The following is a 16,714-nucleotide window of genomic DNA, read 5'->3' as shown; positions in this document are numbered from 1 at the left end:
ATCACCCTAGTCATCAGGTTTATTTTTTATAGTAGGTGAAAATAAGTCGAAGATAGCTGATAAATAGAATTTGATACTATTTTAATGTTTTACATAGTAACCATTTTATATGTGTGATCTCGTAGGATTTATTTTATCTTTACCATCAATTATATAATTATTTTTGTGCATGAGGCAGAAATAAAAATAAATAATCAAAGAACGACAAAACATTGATTAAAAAAAGTTTTTAATTATTTTCGTAACAAATCTAATCCATAACGGCACAAAGCGATCTCGTCTTTCAAATGTACTCTCTGTAACAGGCTGGGATGTGGAGTACATTCTTACATGCTCCTGTAAGCATAGATGGGACAGAGATTAAAAGTTTGTAGTTCAAAGAGTTGCTGTTTTATTGAGTTGATGCTAAAGTTAAACAGTTAAAATATGGTTATGAGATGATTAAATCACACAAATTATTTAGCAGAAGTTTTCTAAAATAATTGATAATTTTTTACCTCTCGTAACTGCTCCTGAAGGTGTTTGTTTTCTGTAACTATAGCAACCTGACATTCTAAATCCCTGTAAACTGAACGATGACCTGCAATGTGGAAAAAATAACATTTAGCACATCAATAATGTAACATTATTGTGAACATTGGATAAATACTTAGCTCATTAATGCAGTTCATTACTCTTGATAAAAAATCAAACTTTACTCCATCTGCCCCATGATTGAAATTGAAAAGATATTAGCAGTTTTAATGCTAACTTTCCAAAATGTTATCCTAAGAAATTTTCTCTCTACTATATGGCATTTTTCAAACATATATTTTTTAGTTTGGTACTTTAAAAAGACAATTTTAATACTTTTAAAGTAAAAAAAAATTAAATACTACTTTCATTGCAAACATTTGCATCTTTGATTCAATAATCAGAATAAACTAAAATCCCAAAATTGTTATCCATGACACCCTGCTCAATTTTTTTTTACTCTAGCTCAAGATAATTTAGTTCAAAGTTACTCATTTCATTGTGAGAGGTCACATACAATTCTGCCTGCAGATAGTCTACCTAATTATACCTGCACCACTATTGTATCTAATACTACCTGTGACACAAACTTACCAAAATTCGGGGATCCCACAAGGGTAAGTGTTGGCAATGGCTGACTGGGCAGGTAGTACCACAAGCCCTTCCCATGAAAAGTCCAGCCCTCTCTGACGTATTCCATCAGGTGAATCCGTTGTGTCTGACACCTTGAGCACACCCTTTTGTAAAACTGATGGGCCAGGTAGATGTATGAGTAAGGTATGGCTCCAGCTATACCTTTAGCTCCAAGAAATCCATTCGCCTGATAGATTTAAAGCAAAAGTATATTAGTCGGGCTTAGGTTTTTTGGTTACAGGGTATGATGTCACTAGGACAGCTTGATCCAGTTGATTTGACATTGTTTACATTTGTTTAGGGTGTTTTAGTTACCTCTAACAAGGTGTCAAATTTCATGAGACACCCTAATTAAAAATAGCAGACTGTGATCAGTTTATAAAATACTGATCATTTTGATAAGTATCAAAGCAAACTTGATGAATGTTTTAAGGCTTTTTAACTTCTTGTTTTAATATTTGCACTAAATACATAACAAAACGTAATTATAACAGTGATGTTAAACACTTAAGGTCAAACTATCCAGAATAAACAATTTTTCATAATTTAGTATTTTATGTAACCAAAATTTGAGCAAATATCAATTTTATGCTTTAATAGCAGAATCAAGAAAAACTGCTGATTTTCTCCTAAAACGTTAAAAATTTGTGTACGGCATAATAAAATGATAATACAAGTGTCTCACCTGCGGGGATGCCATTAAAATGCTGAATTTCCCAACTGACTGGTCCAGTATAACAGACATGTAGTGGTCAGTAAGATTAAAATAACCTGAGGCGAGAAGTATATGGTCCTGAGGGGTTGACGACCTCAACAAACCCAGCATTGCCTGTGAGTCGTGTGTGACGTTGAATGGTCCCATCTGCACCAATGGGTAGATAACTGTGTCAGCAGAATTTTCCACTTCCAGCTTTGGGTTATCCGAAATATCTAGACAAGCCTCAATTTTTTCTCTGGCTGACATTTTAAACTGCTGACCACCATCAAAACCTAGTAGTGAGAAAAAGAGGTTAATGATAAAAAGAATTAATGATAAAGAAATTAATTAGCACAGTCAGCTTAATGTTACAGCATGCTTACTAAATAGTGTTGTATGATTAAGTTGAGCTTAAACAGAAATCAACAGAAGAAGCAATGCAAGAGACCAAAAAGATAGTAAGCATTAAAATATCCAAATAATGTAGTAGTTTAAGGCAACACCTAGATTTTTTAAAAAATTAAGTTAATATTTCATCAATTTATTTAGATTATTAGCAAGTTATGAGTTCACATTAACCGGCTCTCATTATATCATAACAATGCACACATTTTGAAATGTGAAAATTTTGATTACTCAAATTTTCTTAAACTCACTTTTATATGGATGGTGAGTCCAGCCGGGTGCTAAATGTAACGAGTCATCAGCTGACAAACTAAATGAAAATGACATAATCGTCTTGACAAAATTATTGAAGAAGTCCGCTAGTTCTGGACAATCATTGAATAAAATATAGCGATCTTGTCTGGCAGTAAAATAATCGTTGCTGAGGTTAGCACTGAAAAAATATTACATTTTTCATTCTTATTTTCATTAAAAAAGAATGTGTGATCATGTATATTTAAACACATCAAGGGATAAACGTCTCATATTTATAAAAAATTTAAGTAATAATTTTATAATAATATCAGTGAGTGCAAAAATAATGTTTTAAAACAATCCATAATGAATTATGAATCAACAACAGCTTTCTAGCTTACCCACTAATAATAAAACTGTCATCAAATAGATAAACCTTAACATGAGTTAGGCCGATGGTTTCGTTGAAGCGCTCTGGGATAATCCACTTCAGCAGACCCCTAAGATCTGGCGTGTGGTACAGGGAGACGTTAACGTTGTTGAATTCTGCCATCAAGGGCCTTAGCATTGATCTGGAATTCCTCTTTCCTCTTGAGCCTCTTGTGAAGTCAAGGAGGATGTTGACTTCAAAGTTTGGATTACTTGTGACAACTGAGCTGAGGCAGGCTTCTCGAATGCAGGATACCTGTTGTTATGTGACAGTTATAGTGTTTGAATAGAATAACATTAGAACTATCAGGAAGTCTGTGAGTTGAGTTTAAACCCATCATGTTTCTTCCTTAAGTATGGTTTGAAAGGGTGTCAATTGATAGGACAAGGGATTTTTTGGTGTATACATGTTATAGCATCTGTAAAGAGAAATATGAGAAGCATGTAAATTGGAAACCTATTTTAGTCGGGAATTTCACTATGCATAGTGTGAGGTGCTCACAAAAAATCTACATACTTTTTCAATATTTTCATAGTAATTGGAATATATACTTTACATGCCTTTTACTATACACACTACTATGTTAAGCCAAATTCTGGTAAAAATAAATAAATGTGTTAAAACTTACTAAATCTTTTTCCAGATCTCCATTGCCTAGATATAAGGATGCAAAGGTGATTCTTTTTTTAGCCTTTCTGGATTTGAGCTACAAAGAAAAAAAAATTAGAATATTAAACAATCGGAGTTTACTTGCACAATATGAATGTAGGCAAAAAAAGCTCAATATTGATTTAGTCTAAGAAGTGGAACAAATCATAAAAATTTTATATAAACTTTACTAAAAATTTATGCTAGTATATAATATTTGTTGTATAATAAAAATCACCTTTAAAACTTCATAAAACTGTGCTGGTTCACTGATGACTTGGACCTGCTCCCCTTTAAGATGGAACTGGGGTCCATACTGAGACAACCAACTAAATGTCCCCAGCCCATCAACAGGCCTCGACACATACTGGCCATCTGACTTGAAAACATTTCTCCACCGCGGTGAAGAAGGAGCTGGAGGATTAGTACAAACAAATCTGTTTGATTAGAACAAGAAAAGGGTGTTAGAAACTTGTACTAGTGTTTTCTTGAACCAAAAACAATGTTCTTCAGATAAATTGCTTGATAAGGTACCCATTAACTTTTACTAGTCTATAACATTACAAAATAGTTATTTTGATGTACAAATAATATTATTATATAATTATTTGTAATTAAGATAAGTAGGCTTCCGTATTAGAGTCTAGTACTGTAGCCAGTCTCACTCAATTCTAAATTAAATTATTTCCTTATGTTAAATTTATAAATTATTTCACAGCAGAATATATCCACAATGAGAGTTTTAATTGGGAGTTCCATAGAGTAGATAGGGCCCGTTATAAACTCTGTGTATTATTTGTAGATATATTGGTGCCCATTGTTCATCAATAGGCTATAGCCGCTATCTATAGTGCATGACTGTACGTAAAATATGTTTTACTGGTATTAACATTAATGGCTTTAGTATGTCTGATTGGAAGTGTAAGTCTACTAACTAAATAAAAGTTTGAATGGTTAAGGATTAGCATTCCCAGAAGTACAGGGCGTGCATAGTGAAGTACACTCTGAGTGAAGCCGAGAGAATAAAAGCAGTTGAATGTTAGTTTTGGGACTATCATTACATTCAAAATGTCTAGTTAGATGTGTTTTGTGTTGAAAGGTGTGGTAAGGCTGGCTGCTGTTGACAACCAATTTTCTCTTAGTAGTTATTTTACTGTTATACTGTTAAATAATATTATAATAATAATAATTAGCCTAATATTGACTGACATGAAACTGTTCGAGCGTAGGTCCTATTAAATATTAAGATAATTGAGCAAAACTAAAATTATATAATTTAGTCTTAGTAAAATTTAATATTAATATTTTTTTCTGGTAAAACTCCATTTTAGCGGATTTTATTCGATGCTTCATGTTCAACTCCAGTTGAGGGTATTTTATATAGACACAACCCAAACACACAAAAACATTAAGAAAACTGAAAACACTAGGATTAGATCTAGATCAACTTTTTTTTTTTATGAATGTGTGTTTTAATTAGAAATAGGTGAAAAACATAAATAAGCATTACAGTTCCAATTAAATGTCATGTGACTGTCAGCGGGAGAAAATTCCTACACACTCGAGGGTTCACCGTAAGGGTTCACAATGACTTTAACTATCAGCAAACGTCATAACTTGAGTTTTTGCTATTTGAAATTGTGGTGGCCTCAGTTTTGGGGTCATTGTGAGTTCATATAAGTTTATTTTATAGTATCATGTATGCGATATACTTTTACCAATGCAAACTTGACGGACATGCAATTATGAGTCCCCCCCCCCCCCACCTGAATGAAAATTTTAACTGACACGAACATATTTTCAAGAGTAAAAAAAAAAGCTAATTCTCGATCTAGAGATCTAAATAGTGCACATTCAAATGGATTTTTCTTGAGTTTTGACAAAAGTAAATTATCAAAAGCTAAAAAATTTGTAAACAAATAGGCCTAATAAATTGTTAAATAGGCCCAGTGTTTTTCTAACTTCTTTGGTGTGTTTATATTAGTTTATAATAAAATACGCTCAACTGGAGGTTAACACGTGAAGCAGGGAATAAAAACTGCTAAAATGTTAGTATTTTTTTTGGAGCCTGAGCTCAGATGTCTCAATAATCTCCTATGACTCAGTTGACTCAGTTGACTTCGTGGTAATCTATCGTTTTGGGTACGTAAAATCGCCCGCGACTTGTAATGTGAAAAACAGGTGACTCCTTACATTTTAATAATTATTTCACATTTTGAGGAGGATTTATATTTTGAAAAATACAAAAATGTTTCCTTGTTTCATTTATGTACCTGTTTTTAAACAATTGAATTAAAACTTTTCAGTAATAAATGAACACCAGCGATGTTTCCAACAGATACAACCATGCTCATTTACTATAGCAGCCATCTTGTTAAAGTTTTATTTTTATAGACTTATAGCGCAAGATTCAGGCGGAAGTCACTCTATTTTACAAATGGCCGCTGTTTATATAGCAAATCTTGCTTGCAGACACTGCTGTTTAAAGTTAATTTCTGGCCTATATTGATATATTTAGCCATTGATTTAGGTTTATTATTCATTTATCTATAATATTTGACACAAACATATCACAATATACTTCTATTACAGCCTTGACATTGAGGTAACGTTTTCGTACATTAATTAATAGCCGCGGGCGATTTTACGTACCCAAAACGATAGATTGCCGACTTCGTTATTGCTTGTTGAAGTAGCCTGGACCCGGTAGCCTGTCCTATTCATTTTGTAGAATAATTTAATAAATAATTATTAATTAAATATGTTAGACTAAATTTCAAAACAACCTCGCATTTTAATACCTTTTATTTTTATTTCTAGTTAAATTTCTTTTGGTTAGTAACCTTGTAATAGATCTACTGTAAACTGTGGCAGCCATGTTTTTTTAAGAGTAGTCTACCTTGTTTATACAAACCATTCACAATTCTTGTGTTGTTAGCACACATTTCTTGTTATGGCTTCCTTGACAACGTTCCATGGAAACGTTCGTCTGACTTCTAGTTATCCTTTGCGAGCACCTGGAGGTACCCGCCTAACCAAGTAGATTCTGGTGTTAAAAAACTAGTCAAAAAGTGTTCTTATGATTAAAATGTGTTGTTTATTGGATATTCAGGAGTTTGATTATATCTATTAAAAACAAATATTTAGCCTAAATTACAGAAAGAACAACACATCTAATTTCCAAAAATGGCTAGTGAATTGGAAATAGGCGACTCCAGAGTGGAGTTTATGGCCGACTATGTACTCAAGACATTGAAACTTAAAGGTGACAAATGGACCAAGATGTACAGTTTAGATGAAAACAAACAGTTATTTATGGATTATTTTGAAAAACAAGATTTGAGTACATTAGTCATCATTGCAACGGCTGCCGGAGCATTGGTGGTACAATATGAATGGCCAACAAACCCAAAGGCTAAAGCCTGTTACTTTGTTAAGCGTTCTAGGGAACCAATCCTTAAAGATACGGTTTTAAGAAATGCTTTACTTTTCGGAGACTTATGTACATCACCACTAGATCAGTTTCATTCATTTGTTGATGAGGTATGTAGCTGAATAAAGTATCAAGTTTGATTATTCGTTTCATGTTTATATATATTTATATATATATATATATATATATATATATATATATATATATATATATATATATATACCAAATTTTTATTCTTTTTAATTTCTAAAAGGAATTTTAACTAAGAAATATATATTTTTTCTACAGGTCCTTGAGCCAATACTGACCAATGACCGTAACCACAGCCAATGGCCAAAAGTTGTATCTCAGGACGTCACACGACATGTCCACAATCTAAAGAGCAATGTCTATGTTGTGTCAGGCCAAGCTAAAGGAAAAACTCTCTTGCCTCTTCCAGTTGGTGCTGAGAGAGTTGATGGTGTGGGTGAGGGAGAAAAGTGAGTGATGAAAGAAATTGGTTTGTTTGTGCTAGTTACACAACAATTGTGATCAATACCTTCTACATCTTTGTTTATTACATTACCTCAGAATCTTCAACTCTACTTGTTTGTGAAATACAGTTTGCTTTTGTTATTATCTTTATTCTGAATTTTAAAACAGTTCAACTAAAAATAATTCTTGATTTTTTAATTTAAAGTTGTCAACTGACAAAATTATAATCAGATTAATATAATTAGGGGTCTAAATAAATATTCCTTATTTATTTTAATTTAACTATTGATGATGAATATGAATTATGTAAGCTATTTAATTACCTAAAATTTATTTTTCTTGAAATTTTCTTAGAGAGACATATGAGCGTAGTTTGGTGCATGCCATAGAGTCTGTAATAATCGAATGGACTCACCAGATCAGGGATGTGCTTAAAAGAGACTCTGTACAGCCTTTATTGGAAGGTTTAAATCCTTCTCCATTTGTTGAGATCAAATTTTGGGAAAACAAAGCACAAAACCTTGAGTGCATTTATGAACAAGTAAGATCAAACACAATTTTTTCAATAAGGTCACATCTATCTAACCATTTTTAAAAATATGTCTTCCATGTTTAATGTTAAGTTAGATATAAATTTAAAGAAGTAAGTCTGTCATATTATAAATATTAATATTTTACTTTACTCTTTTCATTTTCTTAGCTCCGTGACCCAAAAGTGAGAAAAATGGCTGAATTACTGGAGAGGGCTAACAGCAGTTACTTCCCTTCCTTCAAAAATATTTTCCGTGATGTTGTTGCAGGTTTGTTTGAAAATTGAAAGGCTTATATAAAAATATTTTTTAATTTGAAAGATGTATTTAACAGTTAGATGTTATTCAAATGAAATATTCTGTATGTGAATAGGTCACAGCAAGAACATTTTCTTTTTTTTTACACAAAAATAAATAAATTTTACTAATATTTTTTTTAGCATTAACTGAAGCACAAGATGTTAACATGCATTTGAAGCCCCTTCGTCATCAGCTAGAGGATTTAGAGCAGGCAGAGTTTGATGAATCAGGGAAATTAATGGCACCCATCCTAAACACAGTCTGTCTGATATGGTCCAATTCAGATTATTACAACACCCCCGCCAGAGTGATCGTCTTGCTTCAAGAAATCTGTAACATGATTATTGATATGGTAATTAAATTTTTTAATTTAATTGAATTCTATTTATTTAGTCCTTGGCTAGTAAAAATTTAAAGTATTGTAGATTCAATAATTATTGGTTAAATATGTATGACCATTATTTTTGTTATGGTAAATAGTTATTTTTCAATAGTTATATATATTTTTTAAAAATCTCTTCTTTATATTTTTTCTTAAAGGCAAGAAATTTCCTTGCACCAGAAGAGATCTTTAAAGGTGAAGTTGAGGAAATATTTGGGAAAGTTGTAAAAGCTTGTGAAGTTCTGAGTAAATTCCGCTCCTCCTATGATGAACACAAGGCCAAGTTGAACACTTACTTTAAAGATGGCAAGAAGCCACTGGAGTGGGAGTTTGCTCCTGAACTTGTTTTTGCTCGCTATCAAAAGTTTCACCAGAGAGTACAAACTGTTAAGGTAAACATATTGTTTTTTTGTCACAATTTTTTTTTTATATTGAAGACCTTATGATGAAAAATAATGTTGTAATTCATAACAAAAAAAAAATCATCTTGTTAAAGTAATAAATTGTTTTGTTAAATTGTTATTTTATGTTTTTGTAGGATTTGATGGAGACAGCTCTGGAATTTTACAAGCTAGAAAAGATTGAGCTTGGAGGGATTCAAGGGAAGCAACTTAGTGCCCAAGTCCAAAACATTCATACAGAGTTCCAAGAGCAGTACAAAGTGTTTTCAGAAAAGTCATATGACTGTCTGGACACCAAAAGTGATGTAAGTTTATTATATAATTATTTTCTTTAACTTGTTGTAGTTTACTTTATACAATTGTAAAGCATCATGAATTATAAAATCAAACCTTTTTGCAGCTACTACATTCTGTGTACAACTCATTTCAGGAATTTATTGTTGACTACAACAGTTTCCTAGAAAAAGTTGCTGACTTTGACAGAAGGATTGCTACTATTATCTGTCAAGGATTTGATGACTGCTGTGGGCTTGAGTCTACTTTCAAGGTCAGTTGAAAAATTCCATAGTTACATTTAAAAATTCACTTAGTATAGATGAGGTCATTAAAACTCAAGTAATTATATTTTAAAAATTCACTAAGTATCGATGAGGTCCTTGCAACTTAAATAATTATCTTCCAGCTGATTGACATAATGGGCTCATTGCTGGAAAGACCAATGGTCAAGAAGGACTTTGATGAGAAGTACATAGTTGTTGTGAACAGAATGCATGAGATGCTTGATGAAGCCAAGCTGATGTACGATAAACAGGTAAGGGGGAAAATCTCATGAGGTCTTTGTAAAGTTGATGTTATTTAAGTAAAAGCATCGGCAATGTGAGAATGTCAATGTGTAGAAAAGAATTTCTTCAAAATACAATGCTAATTCATATCCTAATAAATAAAATATAAGTGGATTCATTTACACTTTTTAATCAAAAAGCAATTATCTTTTCTTTTAATTTCAAGATGGCTGTCAAAGAACAAACTGGCAAGCCACCAATTCATAAAAATATGCCACACATGACAGGCTGTTTGAAATGGTCAAAGGAACTGGGTGACCGAATCACAGCACCAATGGCCAGTTACAAACGCATAGAGCATCCGTAAGAATAACATTATCTGATGTGTATTTTATATTCAAATATTTAAGATTAAATATTAAATCAAAGATTTTATTTTAAAAATTAACATTTATAATTTAAACATTATGATTCTGATCTTCAAAGTATAATTTATGATTTGTAATAAGTATTTATAACTATTTCCCAGTATAATGGCAACAGACCATGCTCACCTTGTTCTATCCAAGTATGAAGAGATGATGACACTGTTGGGACAGTAAGTTTGTTTTTTTTTTTCTTTCAGCCTGGGCATGAATTTTAGTCTATTAACACTTGTGTCTTTGTAAAAATAACATTCCTTTGGTTCTAAAATCTCTTTTGTTTAGCTTTTTGCTGTAAATTTAAGAAGTCTAAAAATGAACTTTGTTTTTGAAGGTGGGACCAGGAGGTTTACGATAGCTGGACCAAGGGAGTTGATGAGGCTTGTAACTTTAACCTTAAACAGCCTCTGATTACAAGGAATGAAGAAACTAAACTCATTTCTGTCAACTTTGACCCTCAGGTAAAAAAAAATATTTTTTAAATCTCTACAAATTTTGAAAATAATTGGAGATTTTAAAAATTCATTTGACATTCAGCATTTGTTTATTTTTGAAAATTTTCACTATTAAAGAGATTTTTATAATTTCAGCTGCAAAAATAAATTATTATTAAAATGTAGTTGTTTGTTATGAAGACATACTTGAGCTTAATTTTATCTTTTCTTTTCCAGCTTGTTGCAGTTTTGCGTGAAGTTAAATATTTGGAAATCCGCGAGAAAGAGGAAGTTCCTAACAGTGCTGGCACAATGTATTCCAAGAATGACACACTTAGAAAGTATGTTGCTAACCTTGACCTCACAATGCAGTGGTATAATAAGGTAAGAAGCCATAATTAATTTACTAGTATGTGAGTTGTTGTTATAGCAGAAAATTGCACTTTACACAAAAATTCAACTTATTATTTTTAAAAGATGATGACAGATTAAAATTAATTTATTTTGTCTATTTTCCATTTTTATATTTAAACAATTGTTCCCAAGTTTTATTCAGCTGATTTTAATTAATATTATATTTAATAGTATGAGTTATTCAAAAATTTATTAAATGTGTATTTTTAAGAAGAAATTGAATGTTTCTGGTGTTGAATATTTATCTAGATCAGAAATACAGTGCTGGAAGTGGAGTTTCCTTTGATAGAAACTCAGCTTCAAGAAATTGACCAACAACTGGAGCAGGCAGAACATCAACTAAACTGGGAGAGTGATGGTAATTGCTTTGTTTGTAAAATCCTATATTCAATTTAACATTTTGGATATCTGAAAACATGGAAGAATTTAAGAACGAAGATAGTCTACATATAAGCAGCCCAATTGTATCTAAATTATATATACTGCTATTGATAAGTGTGAATAGTACGATCTCTTTAATTTTTAAGGTGTCTGGGAATATATTGAAACAACCAGGGATAAAGTTCATGACCTGGAAACTCGTGTTCAGAAATCCAAAGACAATGTGGAGGACATTAAGAAGATTATGACTCTTTGGTCGAAGATCCCACTGTTTGAGCGTAAAGAAGACAAACATGATACACTTCTGCAGCAAGACGACAGAGAAGACAGAATCAACAAGAGATATGCTGACATCAAATCAGCTGGGGACAATATTCATGCTTTAGTTAAGGTAGTACGTTGTTTACATTTTTATCTTCTGCAGTCAAGGATTGTTAACAATCTTTAGTTTCCCAGTAGCAGTATCATTGTTGCACCTGTTACTGATTCTGAATTTTGGACTATCCTCAATAGTCTATATTCTATTCTTACATCCTTTTCTCTATTTATACTAAATGAATTATCTTCCACTAGAAGTGGACGAAAACCTTTATCTTAACAGAAACACTTATCAGTTGTAGCCCGCTAGTATTTCTTAATCAGTCAATGTATAAATTCCCAACACCTGAGATTTGTGTTGCATAAAATTAATCCCTGGCTTAACAATGATCTTCCAACATCCTTTTAATAAAACAATACAATATGTTCCTTTGTGTAGAAATTAAAATAAAAATGTTTCTTGATATGTTTAGCAATCAACAGAACACACTAACAGTTTAAAATTATTTTCCCACAGCAAAATTTGGAATATTTCAAAGCAGATGAGACCACTGATATCTGGAAAGCTTATGTCGACTACCTGGATGAAATGGTTGTGGATGGTTTCTTCAACACCATCCGTTGTAGTCTGCAGTTCATGTTAAGCAATACAGGTAGGATTCCATGACATTCTATACATTTCAATATTTTTTTTTTATAAATAGTGTCAAGTGTGCATACCCTAACATCTATATGTCGACAAGTTTTAAATAATTTTTAGATACTTTTAGCTTGGCCATTACAACTGCTAGACTTAGTTTATATAATGATTTAATCTAATGTTAGTTATTATAAAGCTATTCAGTGATACGTTTTTATTAACCACTATTGTTTTATACTCTAGATATGTAGCAACATATCTCTTCTGGTTTCCCTCAATGTTTTACATCTATAATCTTAAGCTTGGTTTTCTGGAATAACATCTTTCTCTTACTATAAAAATCAAAGCATAAAAATTAGCTTTGTTGTGACTTTTCACCATCAAGATCCCAAGATGAGTCCGGACCCATTGTTTGAAGCCAAGCTGGAACTCAATGTCCCTGAGATGGTCTTCATCCCCTCTCTTGAATTTGGTGCTGCTGATGGCTTTTATGATACTGTTGATGGCCTAGTGGGAGATGTTTACAAGCAGGCATCCCTGATTCCTCGGCTAGCAACACACTCAGGACAGGAGCACTATCAGGTATTGTAAACCTATTTGCCAAAACCTACTTTTATACAGGAACACTATCAGGTATTGTGAAACTATTCGCCAAAACCTACTTTTATACAGGAACACTATCAGGCATTTTAAACTTATTTGCCAATACCTCCTTGTATACAGGAACACTATCAGGTATTTTGAACCTATTTGCCTAAACCTTCTTTTGTGTGATGGGATGGTGTGGTCAAATGGTAAAACACTTGACTACTAGCCTGAAGGTCGTGAGTTTGGATGTCAGTTCAACCTTTTTACTGGAGGAACTCCATAAGTCCACCCAGCTCTGATGGGTACCTGGCTCATGATAGGAAATGTAAAAGTGGCTGGGCATAGTGCTGACCACACCATCCCTTTAAAAGCCTGGTGAAGACATATATGAACTCTACTGAATTTACCCTATGGATCATTGAGTCTGAAAGGGGAACTTTACTTTATATTAATTAAAAATTCCATCTCTTTAATCAGCCTGACCTGGAAGACATGGAGGAGTTAAGCGGCATGAGGCAGGATTTAATGGACAGGGTACACAACATCATGACAAAAGCCACAGAGTACTGCAACTCTTTTAACAACTACGCCTACCTCTGGGAGGATGACCGCAACGAGTTCATGCGCCAGTTCTTGCTCTACAACCATGTACTTACTACTGAAGAAATTGAAGCACATGCTGATGAAGGTGTCCCCGAAAGTCCCCCCACCCTGGCACAGTTTAAGGAACAGGTCAGCTATTGTGTTAAATGATCAGTTATTTTGTTAAATGATTGGTTATTTTGTTAAATGATCAGCTATTTTGTTAAATGATCAGCTATTTTGTTAAATGATCAGTTATTTTGTTAAATGATCAGCTATTTTGTTAAATGATCAGCTATTTTGTTAAATGATCAGTTATTTTGTTAAATTATCAGTTATTTTGTTAAATGAAGTAAAATAGAAGTTCAACGTTTATAAGTTTTAACTTTTAAAAAATATAAGTACTTAAATCCTGTATATTGAAATAATTGACAACACACTCTTTAAACTTATCTATTGAAGATTGATACATATGAGAAGATCTATGAGGATGCAGTCCACATCCAAGATATAGAACTTTTTGAGTTCTGGTTCCGTGTTGATGCCAAGCCTTTTAAAATGTCTTTGTTGAACATCATTAAGCGCTGGAGCTTCATGTTCAAACAACATCTCATTGACCATGTCACAAACAGGTTGGTGGATAGAAACTTGTTTGCAATCAAATTGGTACTCATAAATGTATCATTTACAGGAAGTTGTTTAAACTTGACTAGGCAACTTTTTCATCCAAAACTTGACGCAGAATAGCCATTAACTTAACCAAATAGATTGGCCCTAAAATTGACAAAAATTAGCTAGAGCTCTTAAACTTGTTATAGCCAGGTTGATTGTCATTAATGGTATTAAATTTGATCATCTGATACCTGATATACACTATTTTGTTCAACGGCCAACAACAAAATCACGCATATGCAACACCTCAATGCTGGAAAAAACATCACACTAACCAAGCATCAGTACATATTATTTTTATAGCTGAGAAACATCAACAAATAAAACATGATATACTTAACCTTATAATTTTTGAAGAAACACTCCAAATGATGCAGAATTAAAATGAATTTATTTATTTTAAAATTAACTTGCCATAATTTGTGTGCTATATCACAGCTTGAAGAACTTGGCCCAGTTCATCAAGACAACTGATGCAGGCCTGACCAAGCCAGTTGCAGAGGGAGACTACCATGGCTTAGTTGAGGTCATGGGTTACCTGCTGGCTGTGAGAGAAAGGCAACAAGCAACAGATGAAATGTTTGAGCCCCTGAAACAAACCATTGAGCTTCTGAAAACTTATAATCAGGAGATGCCTGATGAAGTCCATGTTCAGCTTCAGGTAAACTTCAAAATAATTTTAATAAATAATTTATGTGAAATCCATTTTCAGGTAAACTTTGAAATAACTTTAATGACTAATTTATGAGAGCAGTTTGATTTGAAAAGGATAAGTCCGTAAGATGTTTCTGAGCCCACCCAGCTAAGATGGGTACCTTACTCACATTAGGGAGAGTAAAAGCGGCTGGGCATAGTACAGATTACACTATCACTTCATTAAACGGAGTTGTTAGAAACAGGTGAACTCTATTTCACCTGCCCCAATGGTCAATCAGTTTTTTAAAAAGTATTTAACGTTTACTTTTCATTTAAAAAATGTAACGGAATAACAAATACCTTTTTTACTTGATCCATATTATATATTATTCAGGAATTACCAGAACAGTGGAACAATACAAAGAAGATCTCCATTACTGTTAAACAACAAGTTGCTCCTCTACAAGCCAATGAAGTTACAAACATTCGTAAGAAGACCGCCTCCTTTGATGTGGGTCAATACAAGTTCAGAGAAGCTTTCAGAGTTATTCCTCCTTACCGCTATGACTGTGAGAAACCATATGAGCATCTGGACATTGTAAGAGACACTCAGATTGTTGAAATTTATTTTATTTGCATTTTTACTAATTCATTAAATGGGGCACAGGGTTGGATGGTAGAGCACTTGATTGCCAAACTTGAGTCTCGAGTTTAAATATTGGTAAGGATTAGAGATGTCCTTGAGTCCAACCATCTCTGAAGGGTACTTGACTTATGTTACGGAAAGTAAAGGTGGCTGGGCATGGTGCTGTTCACATCATCCTTTCATATGCTGAGCTCAAGAAACATTAACTCTACCTCATTTGTCTATGGATCATTAGGTCAGAAAGGGGAACTTTGCTTACTAATTCATTAACCGTTTTATTTCTTTCTTTATTTATTTTAAAGCCAATATTTTTATGTCATTTTAACTTTTGTTTTGTTCCCTTCTCTATATTTTTAATTTTACTTAAATAATTGTTTTATATTTTCAAGTTATACAATATATACTCTTTGTATTAACAGTATCATGAGAAAATCAAGTCCATGGAACAAGAGATGGCAATGCTGATGGAATCAGCTGGCTTGTTTGAAGTTAACATCCCTGACTTCAAGCAGCTCAAACAGTGTCGCAAGGAAATCAAACTTTTGAAAACCTTGTGGGACTACATCATGATAGTCCGCAGCAGCATTGATGACTGGAAGACAACCCCCTGGAAGGAGATCAACGTGGAGCAGATGGATTTGGATTGTAAAAAGTTTGCCAAAGACATCCGAGCTCTGGATAAAGAGATGAGGGCCTGGGATGCTTACACTGGACTGGAGAATGTTGTGAAGAACATGTTGACATCTCTCAGGGCAGTGGGTGAGCTACAGAACCCAGCCATCAGGGACAGGCATTGGCAACAGCTCATGGCAGCTACTAAGGTAGATTTAGTTTTTGTTTACATTTTCTAGGCACATATCTAATCTTAGCTATACCTGAAGCTTGTTCTTTTTCTTTTACTTGAAACAACTTGTATTAACAAAACTCTGAGGTATATTTGCTCAACTATTTATATAGTATCAGCAATCTTGGTATTTACACTACAAGCTTTAGCCTTGCCCTTCCAAGCACTCTGACCCTTAACCTAACCCTTAACCTCATACTTAAAGTTAAGGTATTTTTATCAGCAATGCTTGTTATGTGAATATCTGGTTAATCTAAAAGGTTATTACTACATTG

At 33.0% G+C, this 16,714-nt stretch overlaps 2 protein-coding genes across 2 annotated transcripts in view; one reads left to right on the top strand and one right to left on the bottom strand.

Annotated features, from left to right (window-relative positions):
- Positions 1–216: 216 nt before the first annotated feature.
- Positions 217–6,454, bottom strand: LOC131941705 (CDP-diacylglycerol--glycerol-3-phosphate 3-phosphatidyltransferase, mitochondrial). Its single transcript, XM_059301142.1, has 9 exons — positions 6,362–6,454; positions 3,799–3,997; positions 3,541–3,618; positions 2,884–3,167; positions 2,500–2,681; positions 1,832–2,136; positions 1,108–1,333; positions 498–580; positions 217–336 (listed from the first exon to the last, which is right to left on the bottom strand). The coding sequence occupies exons 1-9, from the start codon at positions 6,436–6,438 to the stop codon at positions 217–219; spliced, it is 1,554 nt and encodes a 517-aa protein (XP_059157125.1). The 5' UTR covers positions 6,439–6,454.
- An 89-nt stretch (positions 6,455–6,543) lies between these two features.
- Positions 6,544–16,714, top strand: part of LOC131941720 (dynein beta chain, ciliary) — a 33,341-nt gene continuing 23,170 nt past the window's right edge. Inside the window, exons 1-22 of the mRNA XM_059301181.1 lie at positions 6,544–7,103; positions 7,282–7,472; positions 7,822–8,008; positions 8,168–8,267; positions 8,438–8,649; positions 8,838–9,071; positions 9,218–9,385; positions 9,511–9,627; positions 9,763–9,891; positions 10,089–10,225; positions 10,392–10,460; positions 10,619–10,745; positions 10,956–11,102; positions 11,382–11,490; positions 11,660–11,904; positions 12,349–12,484; positions 12,857–13,053; positions 13,537–13,791; positions 14,104–14,273; positions 14,752–14,974; positions 15,344–15,547; positions 16,015–16,416. Of these exons, the coding sequence (XP_059157164.1) occupies positions 6,747–7,103; positions 7,282–7,472; positions 7,822–8,008; positions 8,168–8,267; positions 8,438–8,649; positions 8,838–9,071; positions 9,218–9,385; positions 9,511–9,627; positions 9,763–9,891; positions 10,089–10,225; positions 10,392–10,460; positions 10,619–10,745; positions 10,956–11,102; positions 11,382–11,490; positions 11,660–11,904; positions 12,349–12,484; positions 12,857–13,053; positions 13,537–13,791; positions 14,104–14,273; positions 14,752–14,974; positions 15,344–15,547; positions 16,015–16,416 (4,116 nt within the window). The 5' untranslated portion in view covers positions 6,544–6,746. The remainder of the gene's footprint in view (positions 7,104–7,281; positions 7,473–7,821; positions 8,009–8,167; positions 8,268–8,437; positions 8,650–8,837; positions 9,072–9,217; positions 9,386–9,510; positions 9,628–9,762; positions 9,892–10,088; positions 10,226–10,391; positions 10,461–10,618; positions 10,746–10,955; positions 11,103–11,381; positions 11,491–11,659; positions 11,905–12,348; positions 12,485–12,856; positions 13,054–13,536; positions 13,792–14,103; positions 14,274–14,751; positions 14,975–15,343; positions 15,548–16,014; positions 16,417–16,714) is intronic.

Source organism: Physella acuta, unplaced genomic scaffold (genome assembly GCF_028476545.2).
Source record: "Physella acuta isolate Inbredline_101_S28 unplaced genomic scaffold, ASM2847654v3 ptg000370l, whole genome shotgun sequence".
Taxonomy (NCBI): Eukaryota; Metazoa; Mollusca; class Gastropoda; family Physidae; genus Physella; species Physella acuta.
Note: the sequence above shows the minus strand (reverse complement) of the source record. Positions and strands in the feature narration are given on the sequence as shown.